The 18,707-nt window shown below is 38.6% G+C and overlaps 1 protein-coding gene and 1 long non-coding RNA gene across 9 annotated transcripts in view; one reads left to right on the top strand and one right to left on the bottom strand.

The window, feature by feature from the left end:
• The window catches only part of FOCAD (focadhesin), a 199,744-nt gene that overhangs the window by 41,227 nt on the left and 139,810 nt on the right, over window positions 1-18,707 (bottom strand). For 5 of the 6 annotated variants that reach the window (XM_007061677.4, XM_037902048.2, XM_027824161.3 and 2 more), the window contains 5 exons: window positions 15,001-15,093; window positions 11,607-11,695; window positions 8,794-8,835; window positions 5,303-5,411; window positions 1,331-1,447 (listed from right to left, as the gene is read on the bottom strand). In XM_007061677.4, coding sequence (XP_007061739.2) covers window positions 1,331-1,447; window positions 5,303-5,411; window positions 8,794-8,835; window positions 11,607-11,695; window positions 15,001-15,093 — 450 coding nt within the window. The remainder of the gene's footprint in view (window positions 1-1,330; window positions 1,448-5,302; window positions 5,412-8,793; window positions 8,836-11,606; window positions 11,696-15,000; window positions 15,094-18,707) is intronic. The other variant, XM_043546322.1, reaches the window with a different exon arrangement.
• LOC122465776 lies at window positions 1,344-17,427 on the top strand. 3 transcript variants are annotated; one of them, XR_006290820.1, is made up of 3 exons: window positions 1,362-1,468; window positions 12,002-12,033; window positions 16,987-17,427. It is a non-coding gene; the product is annotated as an uncharacterized LOC122465776 (long non-coding RNA). The 3 variants fall into 3 exon arrangements; XR_006290818.1 differs by lacking the exon at window positions 12,002-12,033 and having other exon boundaries at window positions 1,344-1,468; XR_006290819.1 differs by lacking the exon at window positions 1,362-1,468 and having other exon boundaries at window positions 11,088-12,033.

Raw genomic sequence — 18,707 nt, 5'->3', positions numbered from 1 at the left:
AGGGTTGATATTAACTCTTTTAGATCTATCAGTCTTCAGTACTGTTGCCCTTGATGTTTTGTTGATGTGGCTAGATGTGACTGCCTTTTATGGATCAGTTCCTTAAGAAAGATTACAGAGAGAGTTTGTGTACAAATGCTCATTCACCATGAGCCACCTCTTGCATGAGGAACCTCTCACAGGAACCATTCTATTACCCCCCTTCTGTTCAGTCTATGTGAGGCCACTAGGGGAGACGGTGAGAGGGCTGGAGCTGCGGTTCCATCACATGGCTTACACCCCACTCTATGTTCCTCTCATCTAACCCAAGCTGTGTGGTTTCTTTGCTTTTCCTGCAGACTGGCCAAGACAGAAACATAGATAATGACGAGGTGGTTGAAGCTCAGATCAACTTGATATTATTAGATAGATGGAAGAACTTAGAGAGGGACAGAAGTGGTGTCTTCCATGGGAAAGGAGTTTGCTCACCCTTTATCAATAATGCTCACTGTCATTCAGTGCCCTTGAAGGCTCCTCCTGCAAGGTGTTCTACACAAGTATACCATTTTGAAGATAATCTAGAAAGGAAGCTTTAGCTAATTCAGAACACAGCTGCAGTGTACTTAGCAGTGGTATCTGCACAGAACATATGACACCTGTTTCACGAAGACTACACTGGCTTCCAGTTCACGTCCAGATGCTATTCAAGGGGTTCAGGTTCATACTTTAGGTTCTAGTTATCAGTTTGAAATCAGAAAGGATGTTTCTGCTAATGGTCCCTAGATATGAGAGTTGAACAAGGCATTTTCAGGGGAAGGACCTTGACTGCATAACTCCCCATTCAGAGTCAGAGTTACACAACCTACAGAGCATGATTTAAGAGCCATGTTTTTACTCAAACTCAGAATTTTGATTTGTGGTGTGGTATGAGAATCTATTTAGGTTGATATGCTAACGTTTTATTGTTAAGTTTTCTACATGCAGGTAGAAATGTTATGGAGGTTAGGGTTGTTTTTTTTTTTTAAACTGCAAAATAATAATAATAATGAAATAGATACCAATAACTGCTGAAACTCAAACAGAGAAGAAAATTCAAGAGAGAGTTGAAGGAAAAAAATCAGAGAAAAAATATAAAAATAAGAAGCAATTTTGCTAAAAAATAAAATAAAGCCTTCTCATCCTCCCACACGTCTTTTTGCAAGAATTAATAGCATCAATAAAACCAAGATTAAACAATTATTTCATACAGTCATCGACATTAAGATCACTAAATCCAAATATCTATTCTCTTACCCATAATAGTTACTGATTTAACCTCTTTCTCTATATGTTTTTATACTTCTAGATGTACCTGGTAGAACCATGGGAAAACTTGACCTTTAGCACGATAGCGACTGTTCACAATACTAAGGAGTGTTTCTATCACCATAGAAATCCAGTGTTTTGTGGGAAGAAAATCAGGTTCAGTCTACAGGAAATGAAAAATGACGTAAGCCAATAAACATTAAATAACAGCTTCCAAATATTAATTCATTTCTATTCTTAAACCAGGCCACATTCAAGGACAGAAGACAGATTCAGCAGCTGAGGTGCCAGCTATGAAGTATTTAGCTACTCAACAAGGGTCTAATTCTGCCATTCTTACTCACGAGTAGCACATTTTATTCCCACAAATCATTCCATGAAGTTGGCAGAATAAGGTATTATTCAATGACAGCAAAGATGGCTGAATCAGGCCTCAAACTAGCAGCAGTAGGGGAAAAAACCCACAGCCCTAAACTGTTATGGCTCAATATGAGCAAGTAACTGGCTGTATCAATTCTCCTAGAGCAAGGCATAAATTAAATGTGGAAACAAAAATCATGGATGAAAACTTGAAAAATTTCAGCCTGAATGAACAGCATGATATTCTCCAAGGACACTATGGTTAAATATTTTGCTCTCTTGAAAAATGACATGGGATCTTTAATTTTACATGGATAGCCACTATATATGGGCAAACAGGACCACAACTTGTGTCTCAGTCAAAGGGCGTCTTTTCATATTTTGTTTAATGGTTTGTGCTGTAACAAGAATAGAATGTATTAAAACAACAGATGCACAAACAGAACATGCACACACAAAATAAACAGTAAACTGAGGTGTCATTGTGACACAGGAAGTGCAATTTACCAATGCAATAAATTATGCTTGGATTAATGTGTGCCATGTATGGATGGTACCTCTAACAATGCAGTCCCCTGACCCATGCCCTCAGTAGCAGGCTGTAATTTCCCTTCTGGAAATCAGTCCTAAAAAGACCTTTTCCCCTTGAGACAGAAATAAAATGGGTAACAGACAATTTTCTCAGAAACAGGAAGCAGTATGTGCCTCAGTCATAACATTGTTAGCAAAATAGTAACAACAAATATTGTGTGCTTATGTAGTGCTTGCCACCTGGGTCTCTCAAGGTGCTTTACAAAATGAACAAATCCAGCCTTAAAATATGTCTGGGACACTGTACAACCAAAGAAACGGGCTCAGATAGACTGAAACTTGCCCAAGGTCCTCTAAAGACTATGACAGAGCTAGAAATAGAACTCAGGGCAGAACAAAGATTATTATTCCACTTGAGAAAAGATGAAAAAACCTACTGTTTGGCATAGGAAATCACATGGTCCTATTTCTATATTCCATGTTGTAACAAGTTAATTTAGTAGGTGTAAGTGAATAGTAGTTGTGAGTGTTCAGGATACAAATATTTTATGAATTCGCTTGATTGAATTTGTTCTCTGGCACCCCTTATGGAGAAGAACTTCTTTCAATTTCCCAGCAGCACTATTTCTACTAACATGACCCAGGAACTTGCAGACAGAACATATGTCATTATATTTTTTGCTCATTAGCTTGATAAGATCTGTTTAAAATCATAGCTGAACAAACGTACTGAGATACAGAGGTAGTTTCCCCCACAATTCAGAAGTCAGTTTTCTAAGGGGGCTATTTACTAATGCTTCCCTACTTGGTATCCTGGTAAAACTGACTGGACAGGCTCCTGAAGGTCACTCATATCAAAAATTCAGTATTGCCAACCCAAAAAGTGCAAACATTGTGAAATGATAAAATCATGGTTTTGGGGTCTGTTTTCTGATTTCTGAACTCTTCCTACCCATAATTATCTGTGGCAATTTACAGTGTTGCCAATTCTTACAAATTAATCACACACAATGCAATTTTTGGCCCTGTTTCATGAGATCTTGCTAAAGAATCCAACCAGCCATCGTGCTCGGCACTGCACAAACACATTCATAAGAGACTGCCCTTGCCCCAAAGAGCTTAAAATCTAGTGAAAAGAGATGGGAATGAGTTTGTGATATGGAACCTGGAGTGGGACACACTCCACACCCCTCATACAGAAACTACCAAAACTTCCTCCAGGGCAGAGACCCTGGGGGTTTTTCACCTTCCTCTGCAGCGTGGGGCACGGGTCACTTGCTGGAGGATTCTCTGCACCTTGAAGTCTTTAAACCACGATTTGAGGACTTCAATAGCTCAGACATAAGTTAGAGGGTTGTTACAGGAGTTGGTAGGTGAGATTCCGTGGCCTGCATTGTGCAGGAGGTCAGACTAGACGATCATAATGGTCCCTTCTGACCTTAAAGTCTATGATTCTATGATTCCATTAGGTAGGAACAACTTTTAACTGCCACTGAGCTGGTCTAGAGTCAAACTGGTGATCCATAACTGAAAAGGCTCTATAGCTCTTTAGCTGTGTCCTCAGGTCCCTAATAAGTGCTAATGTCACAACTCTGAGAATAAGGCTGACTTTCTGGAAACATAAGTTGATTAAATCAAATTCAAGTTCCAGCCTTCTTTGGCGCTTACACAAGTAGGGTCTTCAACACTTTGGCCACACAAGCAAAATCTCAAACACACACTACTGTAAAATGCCCCACCCTGTTCTGACAGATGCTATTAACCAAAGTAAAAACACTAAAAATGCAAGAATGAAACAAATATTAACAGTGAGGCCAAATAACTGTGACAAAGATTGACCTAGCAGCAGGACACCATAGTAACCTAATGGAGACTGGTTTTCAGAAGAATCTTCAGGAAGTCAACAAGTTGAAAACCAGGTACATGATGGAGACAACAGGCAGAGTTTTCTGGCACTGGGGCAAGAATACTGGGAGACCACAATGTACCAAGTAAATCTTCATTCCTCTCACTCTTAAAGGTATATATATATTTTCCACTTTAACCTCCTTAAGGCTTTGCATCATGACCCTGTTTTTCATCAATAAAAAGGCTGAATTACTGTCCCTCCAGAGCCTGTCAAAACTGTTCCTGCTCTCAACAGAGTGGTCAGTGGAGAACAGTGTGTGGCATTCCCAGCTGCTGGGGCCCTTTACAGCTCTTCCAATCCATGCAGATCCAGTGGGAAGGTAATTAACATAAAACAGATTCAGACTACTAGTTTGTGGTGTTTCTATTACACTGAAAAGTTGGGCATAATAATCCTACTTTTCACATTTAGCTACAATCCACATTTCCCTCTCCACCTGGTTATATTTTCGGGTATATAAAGCAGCTTCTTGAGCCACACTATCTATAAATTTGTACTGTTGTTATACTGGGAAATACCAGCACCTTTCATCACTTTACCAGCTGAAAAATAGATCCATGTTAATAATGATCTTCAAGCAGAACAGGTGTTCTCCTTTCCTGACCAAATAATGAACCAAGGTTAAGGATTTGAGGTCAACATAAGAAGAATGCCAATGCCCATACTCTGCGGCAGAGGACACAATGACAAAAGTTGTGTGTGTAATTATTTATATACACAAATCACACATACTGTGGATATATCTATTTCTAAAACAAATGATATTTTCCATGTGCGAATTTAGAGCTCATGGCCAGTGCCAGATTGCCAGTCCCAGAAAGCGAAGTCCTCTATTGAGCTGCAGTACAGGTAGAGCACAGACAGTGGCAATGCAACCTCCCTCAAAACATTTTATTAACTCTGATCTGGAGAAAGCAGGAGGGGGAGCCTCAATATCCACTGGATCTTTCTCTGCTCTGACAATACTGACAACAAATGTGTCAATTGTGACTTTTTGTGTGAGGAGGACACAGTCAGATTGAGACCACCAAACTCACTGCGCACAGAGCAGAGCTAGCAGATGGTCACTACTGAGCAGGACTGGATATGAACGGCTGAGAGAGTGAGGGGTTCTGCATTCCTTTATCAGCTCTCCCAGCCATGCAATCTCCCAGTGCTTTTGTTTTGATCGTAAGTCACATTAAGAAGACAAAACAGTGTTTCTAAGCTTTAACTCACCTCTGGTCCTACTTCAGTGTCTGAAGAAAGGCTATTTTCATATTTTGCCACAGCAACTGCAAGGCCAGTTAAAGCTAAGATAGAGTTTCCTTTCACCACTGGGCTGTCCCTATTGAAAAGAATAAACAGTAATTAATGAGACACAAGAGATCCAGAAAATGAAACACACTGTAATAATTGGGAAAGCACATGCCACCAGAGTCCTGCATAGCAAATACCAACCTTTCAGCGAGATTCTCAAAGCTAACAACTATCTCAGATGGTTCACTGACCCAATGGAAGTGCCCCACATCTCACCCTCACATCACAGTGAGATGGGAGAGGAAACTAAGCTTACTGTTTCAATAGTTTTCTTTTTTCCCTCTTTGTCATCCGAAGCCTAACACAAATGTGTGTATATGTATATGAGAGAGAGAGAGAGACTATTGTTGCATTCAAGTTACTAAAGAAAGTCTGTAGAAGCTAAATAGTCTGCCTCACACCATTTATATATTTTGCTTTTGCTGAAAAGATATAAAATTCTTTCTACAGAATCATTAGTCTGATGATGGTACTAATCTTGCAAAAATCTTAACATGGCTGAATCTAGCAGCCACACTCTTTCAAAAGGATGCAATGATTGGAGAGGTAGGTGCTTATTATAGTAGCAGCAGCAGCGGCATGTAAACACACATAACGCACACAGCCACAAAACAGGTCTCAGTCTCACCTGGCTATAAACCTTTATGCAACTAAGTGTTGTGTGGCATTCTTACCACAGAGCATTAAGATTTCATACAAATGTAATAAAGAAAAGTTCCAATATGTGCTAGCACAGAAATGCAACTCTTCCCTGGTACACAGACTGGAACACTCTCACAGCTGTGCACAGGAATTGCTGACAATGCTGGACAAATGTACGCTCCCTCAGTATTTTGTTATTTTAAAGTTTCTTGTTTATAAACAGATCAGTTTCCAATAGCTGTGGAGTTTAGGTGCACGAGTGGCTTAGCCATACTCTTTCAGCATATACGGATCAGGTAGTGAAGCAGTAATCATGTCTGCAAGGTTAAAACGAATAAAAAATTCCTAAGTGTCAATGAAATTATAGGGAGAAAACCAGCACCAAGTTTTTTACCTTGTGAGACATCAGGTACAACTGGAGTTATGACCAGCACTGACACTTTTAAATATGAATTATGCACTAAAGTCACTGTTAGGCACTTTTTGATCTATGCTCTGTGCTTGTGTATGTGGTGGAAATGAGGAAGAAGAAAACTGCGTTTTCATATCCAAGTTTTCCCATCAATTAAAATTTAGATTGCTATCCTCTTGATTTTGAAAATTGCTAGGGACAGGTACTCTTGTGAGTCTTTCCTGCTAAATTCTTTTATATATTTTTTTCTTAAGATTTTCCTAAAACAAAGACATTGGTGTTCAGTTTATGTCCAGAAAAGGGACTGCAAAGATAGGCTCCAAGTACTTCTCTGTCATCCTGTAGTCTACCTTTTAGGTATTATGTAGAATAGAATATGTGAAATACCATCATACTGGATGTTGATATAATGTACAGTAATGGTTAGATGAAGTATTCTACATTTCAGTTTCTGTTTTTACACACTGCATCACTGTATTGCATATCCAGAAAGACTGCTCAACTACTACTATAAATATGTACTACTCTGAAAGCTCAAACCCATTCTCCTGTCTTTAGAGATTTCTTTTTGCATCTGAAAATAGTTTTTTGATAAGGCAGATGAGCGTCTTAATGGAATGTCACTGACTTTTCAGCTCTGGGACACTAAATCCAGACCACTCTGGATCAAAGATAGTTAAAATAATTTTGATTAGGTGGCTAGTTCATTTCTCAGAGTATTCTTCTTATGTTACCTTAAATCACTTCTGAATTTATTGATGTGTCTAATTTATTGATGTAGTCATTTATTTTTATGTCTAGTGCTAGTGACAGTGGTTGCACTCTAAAATGCCTCAGCTGTTAGACACTTTTAAATTGTCCCCACCTCACCTGGGTGCCTTAAATTCATAAAAAACAATCCACTGTCATAGAACAAAATATCAGCCTGTCAGCATAAAGACCAACACCACAGACCCCCAAACCAGTAGGTTCTATGAGAAAAAACAAAAATGTTTCAAAAACTAGACCATTCTATCCTGGAATTTACTGAAGTTAGACTAGAAAAAAACACAAAACATAGCAGAAGTTCCAGCGGCATGGTCTGTCCATGGGAATCCCTTGAAGCTAGCCATGAAGAGAGTGTAACCCTAGGAACCAACAGTGAAAAGTTACCTAATGAACTAATTTGACCAGTGAACTATTTTCATGACAAAAACCTTGTACATTCTTTTTCAAGAAATTGGCTCTTGTTACTTAGAGCCAGAAAATGACATTCTGAGAGTTCATTATGTCTCTGTATTGTATCTTGCTCTTTATAGTAGTTACACAAAGGATTTCAACCTTTAGTTCTCTAACTTTTCATAGGCATTTAATGAGTAGCTAAAATACAGAGTTCAATTTTATTCAGTTCCTCTTCTTCATCCCATCCTCCACCCAGGAGTGAACTACCTGAAGGTGGATTGGAGGGAAGCATGTGGATGTGAACATTTCTAACAGCAGCATTCACCAAGAATAGCTGCATGGTTAAAGAGGCAAAAACCTTCAAAAACTTTACAGAAAATTTGAATATCTAGAACTGCCAGAACTCTGAATTTCCCAATATATTTAAAACTAATCTTCTCTGCAGCTCCAGCAGGTACCACCCACTGAATCAGCCTATGATAAATAGCACTGTGGTTCTATCACTGCTGCAATCTCCATGACAGAGCCTGTGATTTTAAGAGTTATTTTTTATCCAGATTAGTGGCTTTTGGCACTTCTGTCTGGTAGAGTACAAGAAGCTGTTATCCAGGTTAACCAACTGGAGAGCACATTGAAGTGATGTCCATCAATGAAGTACGTGTATGCAGGGAAGAAATCAAGCCACTAGCAATCATCCCTAAAGCCTTTCAGTGGTGTTTGAGGGTGGGACCAGAGTGTTCATTGCTAACCCAATGCCATGAGCTAACATGCCAGTGTCAGTCTGAAAACATATATCTGCATCTACCTTCAGGAGGGAGAGGGGTCTGGATACAAGCATGAACCCTTAAGAGTGAGAGACAGTGGGTTAGCTTTGAAGAGGTGATGCTCCACCCTTGAGACAGCTGAGAGGAATAAAATGATAAAAAGAATGACTTAAGTAAAATCATCTGCCATACAAGATTGGACCACTAGTGCATAAAGTGGTATTCTGCCTTTTGAGCAGCCTATGCCTAATGCTTCAGATAATGCACCTAGCCAACTGTACAATGCAGTACATAGAGGGAAAGCTCCTATCCTTATACTTGTGGCTATGAGTTGAAATCACATTAATAGGTAATATTGGCTTGCATCACCCACAGTGAAAAAAATCCAGAGGAAATAACTCTCTAGCCTCTAATAAAGGAACAATTCTTACTTTGAAGCACCCTTGATAACATCAGTCAGCATGTCTCTGACCCTGCAGGAGAGACAAAAAGTAAAGTTAGCACATTATACATTACATTGCAGCATGAACTTGGCCATTTTCCCTCTAGTCCTCCAATTGACCACTCTATGTTAGCAAACATCACATCCAATACTTATTTTATAAAACTTAGTGTAAACTAGTAAAAATTGTCACATACCATCTTACATTTTTCACATCCTTAAATCCATTAAAACTGTCCTCTAAAAAGGCTCTTATCTGATTTTATACCACATTGTGGAAAATACACGTTCATGCAACAGCCATAAATCTGATCATCTAGCTATTGCAGATAGCTTTCCAGGTTGATGTTCTATGCCCAGCCTAATAAAATGTAAATATTCTACAATGGAGAACTATAACAATTTATCCAACATTTATTATACTTCAGAACATAACTATGTGTGGTTAAGCTATCAGGTGGTGCAATAGTCTAAATGTATTGAAATGAAAGCTACAGGGTCATTTAGAATACATTCTATGTTACTGTGTTCAATTTACAACACATTATTTGACTTCATTTGTTTAGTTTTGCATTCATATCCAGAGGATGAGCTGCCATAAATCTCTTATACTGACAAGTTTTTTTTAATATATAAATCCCATACACCACAATTTACAATATGAAGTAGTAAATCTTATCTAGGACTGTCATCCAACCCGAAAAGATATCTATCCTTCAATGAAATTTCTACAACACATAATAAAATGTTTGAAATTATAGCTATAAAACAAAGTGTACAGGTCACTCATACTTTAAAGAATAAAATCAATGTTTCATTTTAAGCACAATATTTGTTTTTGCACAGTCACTAAAAAAACCCACCTAAGTAGAAAGCATTTACACTGAATGGCATAACCATTAATGGAAAACTTCAATATAATGGTGCAAAAATGCATTAAAACAGTAAAATTCTGTATTGACCTCTCCACAGTAGCAAACGCCAAGGTTAGATTTCAGGGTGGGCAATACTGATAAATACCTAATAGGTCCTCTGAGTGTTGGCCCCTCCTTTTACCCTAACCTGATCCTGTAAGGTGCACAGCACCCTCAAATCCCTTTTAAGTCAATGGGAACTGAGGGTATTCAGCATCTTGCAGGACTGAGCCCATGAGGAAGGGCCTGGAGAGACTCTTAACCTTACAACTGGGCACCCACTTCCTTTGCTGACTTAGCACTTACATCTGCACCTGCACAAATTTAAATCAGTTTTTAAAAAATTGTTTAATTTAACAGTTTAGGCTGAGCAATTACAAACATTGGGGAGAGGAGGCTAAGGCAGATTTTGTTGGTCCCCTGACCTAAAAAGCAATTTTGCAAGAATGTCTTCTACTTCCACCCTAACTCAGAAGTTCTAGGAGAGCAGACACTTTTCTCTTTATACCTATTGGGATACAGAGGATCAAATACAGTGCCATTGGCAAAAATCTCCTTCAAGAGAAGAGGGAATCAGGCCTATTTTACCTACCATATACTCAGTGCTTAGTTGAATAAAATAACTGAGAAATTACATTTTCCTTATTGAATATGACTTTATACCAACTCAAGGTTTAATTTATTTTAAGGATCATCCTGACCGTGTGTATGTGAATGTGTACAAAAACATATAAAATACAGAGAGAGAAATAGAGACATCTATAATAAACACACATGACTAAATCTTCTGTTGTCAAAGCAACATAGCTCCATTGACTTCAATGGAACTAAACTAATATACACCAGCTGAAGATCTGGGTGAGAGTACACGTCTTTAAAAACACACACACACACAAAAACACATCCTTAAGTTTTATAATGTACCCATCATCATGGTATCTGAGAATGCACCCCCAATCTCCCTTCTCCAAGACTGTCTTTACAAGAAATTAAGTACTTGTGGCACCTTAGAGACTAACAAATTTATTTGAGCATAAGCTTTCGTGAGCTACAGCTCACTTCATCAGATGCATGCAGTGGAAAATACAGTGGGGAGATTTTATGTACACAGAGAACATGAAACAATGGTTGTTACCTTTTGTAGTGATAATCAAGGTGGGCCATTTCCAGCAGTTGACGAGCACAAGTTCTTGTCAACTGCTGAAAATGGCCTACCGGTTGTTTGTTTTTCTCTCCCCTGCTGGTAATAGCTCACCTTACCTGATCACTCTCCTTACAGTGTATATGGTAACACCCATTGTTTCATGTTCTCTGTGTATATAAAATCTCCCCACTGTATTTTCCACTGCATGCATCCGATGAAGTGAGCTGTAGCTCACGAAAGCTTATGCTCAAATAAATTTGTTAGACTCTAAGGTGCCACAAGTACTCCTTTTCTTTTTGCGGATACAGACTAACACAGCTGCTACTCTGAAACCTATGATTTTACAAGAAGTAAGCCTTGACATGATATAAAGTCATACTCAATAAAGACAGCATAATTTTTGTCCCTGTTACTCAATTATGCACTGAGCAAAAGGTTTTCATATAACAGGATATAAAATAACTGCAGTTTTCAATTCCTTCCAGCTACTGTCACTACTGGATTCCATAAACTGCAAAGGGTTAGCTACCTGTAAATATAAGCATCCTTACCTACACTCTCTCCTCTCCATCTTTTTAAAAATTAGAGCTCATATCTGTAAAATTAGAGATCATATCTGTTTTTTCTCATTAGCACTCATACTGATGATTAAACTTGCAACATTAAAGCCTTTGAAGTATCCCCGCCCTTTTGGCCCCTCACTTGCAGTTACAAGTGATGAGGAGCAGACAGTCATTCTCTTACCAGAGCCAGGCTGTAAATTGTTTGTACTGCACCTCTTCAGGATCCTCTTTTCCATGTTTTAACTGCATCTCCAGCTCTGCCTGTCTCCCCTGCAGAATCACAACATAAATCAGAAGGAGATCTTCCATGGGTAATAATCCTGAGATTTCTGCGGGGAACACTTGGGTAACAGATGTAACCTCTCCCTTGAGATCCATATCCTGACTGGACCTAATTGTTCTTGATACTATATCCCATTGTAATATACAAGGTCTTAAGTGAAAGAACTGCAATTTTTGATTCTGAGAAGAGTGGAGTGGTTGCTACAGATAGAAATAATCGCTCCAGCTTCCTAATGATGGAAGGAATCTTATTCCCTTGTAACAAAGAAGGATTAACAAACTTGTATCCCACAGGGAAGAAGATTTGGAAACCAACTACCTCAAAGGTACAATCGCAGCAAAACCTATTGTTTTCTTAATGCATCATTTAAAGCAGAATTTCTCAACCTTTTACTTGCTATGACTGTCCTCTTTGCAATCCTTCATGCCAGTTCTACCTGTGCCTCAAAGGATGTGCTGTTGAATTCACCACAGTGGTTTATGGGATGCTTTTGTGATCTGAGAAGGACTGATTGGAAGGTGTTAAGCAAATCTGTTTAGTAGGAGACTGAGAATGGGTGTCTAGGTTTAGCTTCTACCCCCAAGGCAACCACTGATTTTATTAAGTCTTGATGGAAAAATATGAGCACAAGCACTGTTTTTCAAACATTCCACATCTTTACGTGGCATAATCATGAAAGCTTGAGAACACAAGAGAGTAATCTCTGCAAAATCCAAATGTCATTCACAAAATGTGAATCAGGGCTTGTCTACACAAAGAGTTAGTGCATGGCAAGCCACAGTGTGACTCTTCAGTGCACTAGCTTGCCACGTACTAACTGACCATGTGGACCCTGCTGCTGCTGCGCACTAGAACTTCCACAGTGAGCTTAAAAGGGTAGTACGTCAAAGCACACCATGGAACTTCTAGTGCACAACAACAGAGTCCATAATATGTTCTGACCCACTTCCATTTCAAGCACACTGTGGAACTGTTAGTGTGTGGCAGCAAGGTCACATGGCCAGCTAGTTTGCTGTAGATTCACATTCTGTCTTACTATGCACTAAAACTCGAAACGAACGAGCACTAAGCCCAAATAAAGAAGTCTCATCATAGTAGTTAGAGACAGGACCAGGAGTCAGGACTCCTATGTTCCATTCCCAGCTCTGCCACTGATTCTCTATGACCCAGATTCAGTAGAGCATCTAAACACATCCTTAACTTTAAGCACGTGCTTAAGCCCATTCCAATTTCACAAGGCACCTAAGCATGTGTTTGTACACATTGCTAAGTTCAGGCCTGTATGACCGTAGTCACGGTGGGTATATCTACGCTGCAGCTGTGAGCGTGCCTCCCAGCCCCAATAAACAGACTCGAACTAGTGGGGCTTGAGCCAATGTACTAAAAATAGTGAAATGGACATTGCCGCACCAATGGAGGCTCAGGCTAGCCACTCGAGTGCAAGCTCACCTGACCCCCTGGGTCCGAGGTTGGGTGGCTAGCCTGAGTCTCTGCCAGCGCAGCAACATTCACACTGCTGTTTTTAGCACACTAGTCTGCTAGTAGAAGATTGTCTGCCTGGGCTGGAAGGCGCACTCCCAGCTACAGTGTAGATATACCTTTAAGGCTCAACCCTGCAAGGCACTTAAGCATGTACAAAGAATCATAGAATATCAGGGTTGGAAGGGACCTCAGGAGGCCATCTAGTCCAACGCCCTGCTCAAAGCAGGACCAATCCCCAATTTTTGCCCCACATCCCTAAATGGCTCCCTCAAGGACTGAACTCTCAACCCTGGGTTTAGCAGGCCAATGCTCAAACCACTGAGCTATCCCTTCCTACATACTCTCAATGAAATCAATGGGACTTTCAGGTGCTTAAAGCAAAACACATACTTAAGTGTTTTGCTAGATTGGGTATAGAGTGCTCAGCACCTTGCAGGACTGAGCCCTTAGGCTCTCTTTGCCTCAGTCCTCAATCTGTAAAATGGGTATATAACTCCCTCACTTACTCATAGGCATACTGAACTACTTATTTGTGTGACCTAACTAACTTATATTTGTAAAGTACTTTGACATCATCAGATGAAAAATGCTACAGAAGCATAAGGTATAATTATTATTCTAGTATCTGAAAAGAGGAGCAAGTAAATACATGGGAGCAGACTTCAAAGGTACAATGGTATGCTTCAATGCTCTAGTAAATGACAGAAAATCCTAGAGAGGATTTCAGAAGCAGAGCTGGTAAAAGCTGTTCTTCTCACGAAATCTTAGTGTTCAAGGTAGACGGATGAAAGAGGAGGATAACAAAATACAGGCAACAAGTACCACTCTCTATCGTTAAGACCTAAATTACTATTTAAAAAGTAGGTTTGCTAGTTCTGTTTTGTAACAAAGCTGTGTTTAAATCTGACATTTTGCTGCTCACTAAAAAGTGATTTGCTTTGAAAATGGTATCTCTAGTGGTCCCTCATCGTGTATAAATTCTGTTACATTATCTCCCCAAAGACGATACTTCCATGAAACCTTTTTTTTTTTTGCTCAGACTGTGAAAGTGTCCAGTATCACTTGACATACATGGGGAGAAAACATGAATCATCCCTGATAGCAGGACAAAGCCAACCATACATTACTTTTGACAGGGAAGCTATTTATTGCTACAATTTTATAGATTGGAACCTCTGTGGTCTGGAAATCAGGCTGCGTAATCTCACTGGAACAGATTCTCTGGTCAAATTTCCAGTACTTCCTGCTTTGGGGTGGGTCAGAAATACTGCCAGTATATTCTTTCTTTTTGTACGACAGCATTTCTCTTTCTAGTCCTGACTGAAACAAGGGAGTACAAAGAGAAAGGGGGGTGTGTGTGTGGAGAAAAAAGACTTATATGAAACATTTTTTTTTTTTTTTTTTGGAGGGGGAGCTCAGTTTTTTTCTATCCACCACATTGCCCCACTCTCCAGTATTTTCATACAATTCCTTTCAGTAATGAATAATTGATTAAAATTCAAGGTCAGAGCCCAAATTCTAAAAGTGACACACAGTCTGAACCATTGACTCCAGTGGGACTCTGAACAGGAGTAAGAATAGGAGTGTCAATTCTTGAGCAAGAACCAGACCTCTGTGAAATTTGCCTTCATCAGACACTGGCTGTGGCTGAACTCTTATCAACCTTTAACTTGAAGACTTGCCTTGTGTTTATTTAATTTTCTTGCATTCAAGTTAAAATGCAGAGTCTTTTTAAAAAAAGTTGATATTTGCAGGGAAGTCCTTGATGGTAAACCTCAAAATACACTAAACACCAAACAACTTAAATTACCTGTAAAACTGCATGGTATGTTCTACTCATAAATCCCAGCCAGCACTGAGGAAGAAGGAGAGAGCGGTGCCATTCAGAAGGCTGGATGCTAACCTGCATGACATACCAAACAGGATTAAGTTATATTAGAATTAATTTAACAAGAATGTGATTTATTATGCTCAAATAAATTTGTTAGTCTCTAAGGTGCCACAAGTACTCCTTTTCTTTTTGCGAATACAGACTAACACGGCTGCTACTCTGAAACATATCCATCACTAGCATTTTAAGAATAAAGACATACGATTTTTTTTGTACTGTACTTAACTGTCTGAAGAAAAATAAAATACTAAAGCTAAAGACAATCTATCTAACTGAAGGGGTATCTGAAAGTTTTTGAATAGAATGGTATTAAGTTTAATGGGTCTAACTCTGCTTTCAACCACACAACTGAAATGCCACTGAATTCAATTACAATTTCTGCAGTGTCATGCATGTTACATGCTTTACAAGCATAAGACAATATCCATATGCTCAGAAGAGTTTACAAATTAATGAGTTGATCCTACAAACACCCAAGTACAATACTCACTGCTATGATTAGTTTACAGCAGCACTTAGATACTACGCTGATGGATGCTATTTCAATATTCAAATGCTACTGAATTGATAAATTGATCCCAGTGAGGTCAGTGCATTATTCACAGTAGGAAGCACTACACTTAGTAGTGTTGGCAGGTTTGGGCCCTAAACTAAACACATAACAAACAGGGGGTGCAACAGAAAGGAGTGTGATTTAGTTCGTCTTCATTTGCAATTGTAGTTTGGCTTGACAGTTCCAAATTTGTTTTTTTCTTTAAATTCAAGTTTTCTATTTTAGAAGAGCTATGTTACACACAAGAACAAAAGTAAATGACAAAAACGGAGATTAGTTGTGTCAGGTTAATCGAAGTAGTGAGTTTTAAAGAGGGATGGAAGGTGGGGTTATTAGTCAAGATAGCTGCACTGGGGCAACAGAGTAGATTTGGACCCAATTTTATGGACAAGCATTTTTTTAAACAAAGGAATGTATCTATGAAATATTCTAGCTTTAAACTCAGACTGGAAATTTCACAGCTGAAATCAAGACAAGACAAGTGGTCTTAATAACAACATCTTCATTTTCTACCCATTGGTAAATTGGTATCCGGCTGTTCATCTCCACAGAGCCTGCCTCTGTTAACCATTCATGCAGTTTAACAACAGTTTGTTTACTAAAGCTGTTGTACTGCACCAGAAAGTAGCAAGCTACACTGTAATGGGACTGCTCAAGTGTTTAGAACTAAGCATATGCCCAAGTGCTTTGATGGATCAGGGTCTAAATTTACAGAATCATGAGCTCCAACCATAGGTGAAATATAGCAAAGAAAAATTCTTGCCAAAGAAACTGGAATAATTTAATTACATTGGGGTATCATTGAAAGCAACTAAATATCAAGACCCAAAAACCACAAGGACCTCAAAATCTGTAACAGAAAAAAAACCTGACAAGGTTTGGCAATACACCAATACAAGGTTCTGGAGTTTGAGTAATAAAAAATCCCCTGACAAACATACGCTTGCAGAAGATAAAGAAATGTTAACATTAAAGAATCAGAGTGCCCTCCACCCCACCCCTCAATAGATTAAATGGTAGAAAAGAGTAACACATACATACACATACACAAAGAGAAATAAAAATGAAGGATTGTTAATTATAAGATTAAGAGCTTTGAAAGCCTTTTTTTTTTTTTTTTAAAGAGATTCTAATTATGGATGGTAAATGAGTATAGTTCAGGTAACATTTAGTCAAGACTTTGCCTGACCTGAGTGTGTTTTTGCCAATTCTTTTTGATACAGATTGCTGATTTGTTTAAATTTATATGGTTGCTGGCAAGATAAATAATGTATCATATTGGAAGTAGTAAGTAAGAGGTACTCAAACAAGTAATGATAATTAACCCTCCCACCTTTTTCTGGATGACACAGGATAACATGACCCAGAAACACCAAAACCAACAGGAAAAATGCCTAAGTTGCATAACTGAAGCTTGGACATGAGTAATGTAAGGGTTACATTTAAAAAAAAAAAAAAAAGTGATGATATGCTAAAAGCCAGCTGGATAAAGATTAAACAATTTGTAATATGAAGATTTATAAGGATCCAAGTGAACATGGGCCCAAACTGGAGAAGCACTGCACCAGAAACTGAAGGATGGGACTGAAGGACCAGACAAGGAGATCAGGGGAGGCGACGACAGCCATCATGGAAGGACTTCTCAGTGCTCTTTAATGTGGTAACTTGGGCCCATTTACCTATTCTGTCTTGTCTGTTATTATTTGTCTGTCTTAAATTTATGTCCAGACACTAAGTAATAATAATTCTGCCTGAAATTGTATAAATAAAGGCAAAAATTGATTAAGCCTAAACTGGGTTTACTTGTGACTCAGTTTCCCATTCTACATACCCAATCATCAAGATCCCTAGACTCCTTTGAATGACATTTTTAATAAAAATGAACGTTAAAGAAATTTTGGTTTGTCAGAATTTACAAGTTTATAGAAATGAGTTTACTAAACAAGCAGATAAAATACTAAAAACTAAATGGTGTAATACTTTTCTATTTCTGTTTAGCACCTTAATTATAACAACATTTTATTAAAAGAAGATGGAGGCTCACGGTTTGGTTCCCTCACTACCCCCTTTTTAACAGCAGTATTTTCAGGCCCACAACAAAAGCAAGCTCTGTAATTTAAATGACTGCTGTGCATTGTTATATCTCTCAATATTCCATGGTGGTCAGAAAAAATTAATTTTTGTTGTTGCTAGTGTCCAATTATGTCTACTGTCTGCCTTTACCAAAAACATAAAAAACTGTCATGAAAGCCATTGGAGTCCACTGGAAACAAATTATTTAATATCAAAGGTTTCCAGGGTAATACATTTTTAATAGGAAAAAGAAACATGTCAGGTTGGGTGAGATGGGATATATTTCCATATCCACTTTTTAAGGTCTATACTTTTCACTTTTAAATTAAAAGAACATGCCAGATTCTCTGTTACACATACCAACACCACTCTCGTCATACCTAGTCTAAGGCCTACCTACAGTAAACAACGCTGTGAGGCTTAATCCCAGAAGGTTATTGCTACTCTTTCTGCTTACAGACTATAGCCACTGCTCAACATGAAAAGTATTCCAAAGCTCTATGAACCCAACCACCTCCTTTCTACTATTGGCACATCCATTGGTCTTCTCCTTGCCTTGGTATGGAAAGCATAACCAAGGTAAGTACCTGAGTTCAACATCATCACCACTTATCTTCTCGCGTCCCTGAAGTTATCCTTGATTCTTTTGTATCTCCCTTGTCTTGTCATTAGTTCCCTCGTGGACTACAAAAAGGGGATGTTATTCTTCATTTTTATTTCTTTTTTAGATCATTAAAAACAATGCCCACACAAAAGCTGAGTGTCTTGCCAATAATCAGACTTACAATAACCACTGGCAAAATTAATATTAAAACACAAATAAATTAACACCAACAGCCAGCAGTTTTAAATAATCAAATGGAGATAACAAAAGAGGAAAAACTCCAGAAAAGCCTCTGACCCCCAAAACATACCCTCCTTCTTCCCCCAAACCCTATCAAACAAACCATGCCCTACCTAGGTATTAATAAAGATGCTGTTTGCCTGTATTGTCACATCT

This window comes from Chelonia mydas, chromosome 5, assembly GCF_015237465.2.
Source record: "Chelonia mydas isolate rCheMyd1 chromosome 5, rCheMyd1.pri.v2, whole genome shotgun sequence".
Taxonomy (NCBI): domain Eukaryota; kingdom Metazoa; phylum Chordata; order Testudines; family Cheloniidae; genus Chelonia; species Chelonia mydas.
This window is presented reverse-complemented; position numbering and strand designations above follow the sequence as displayed.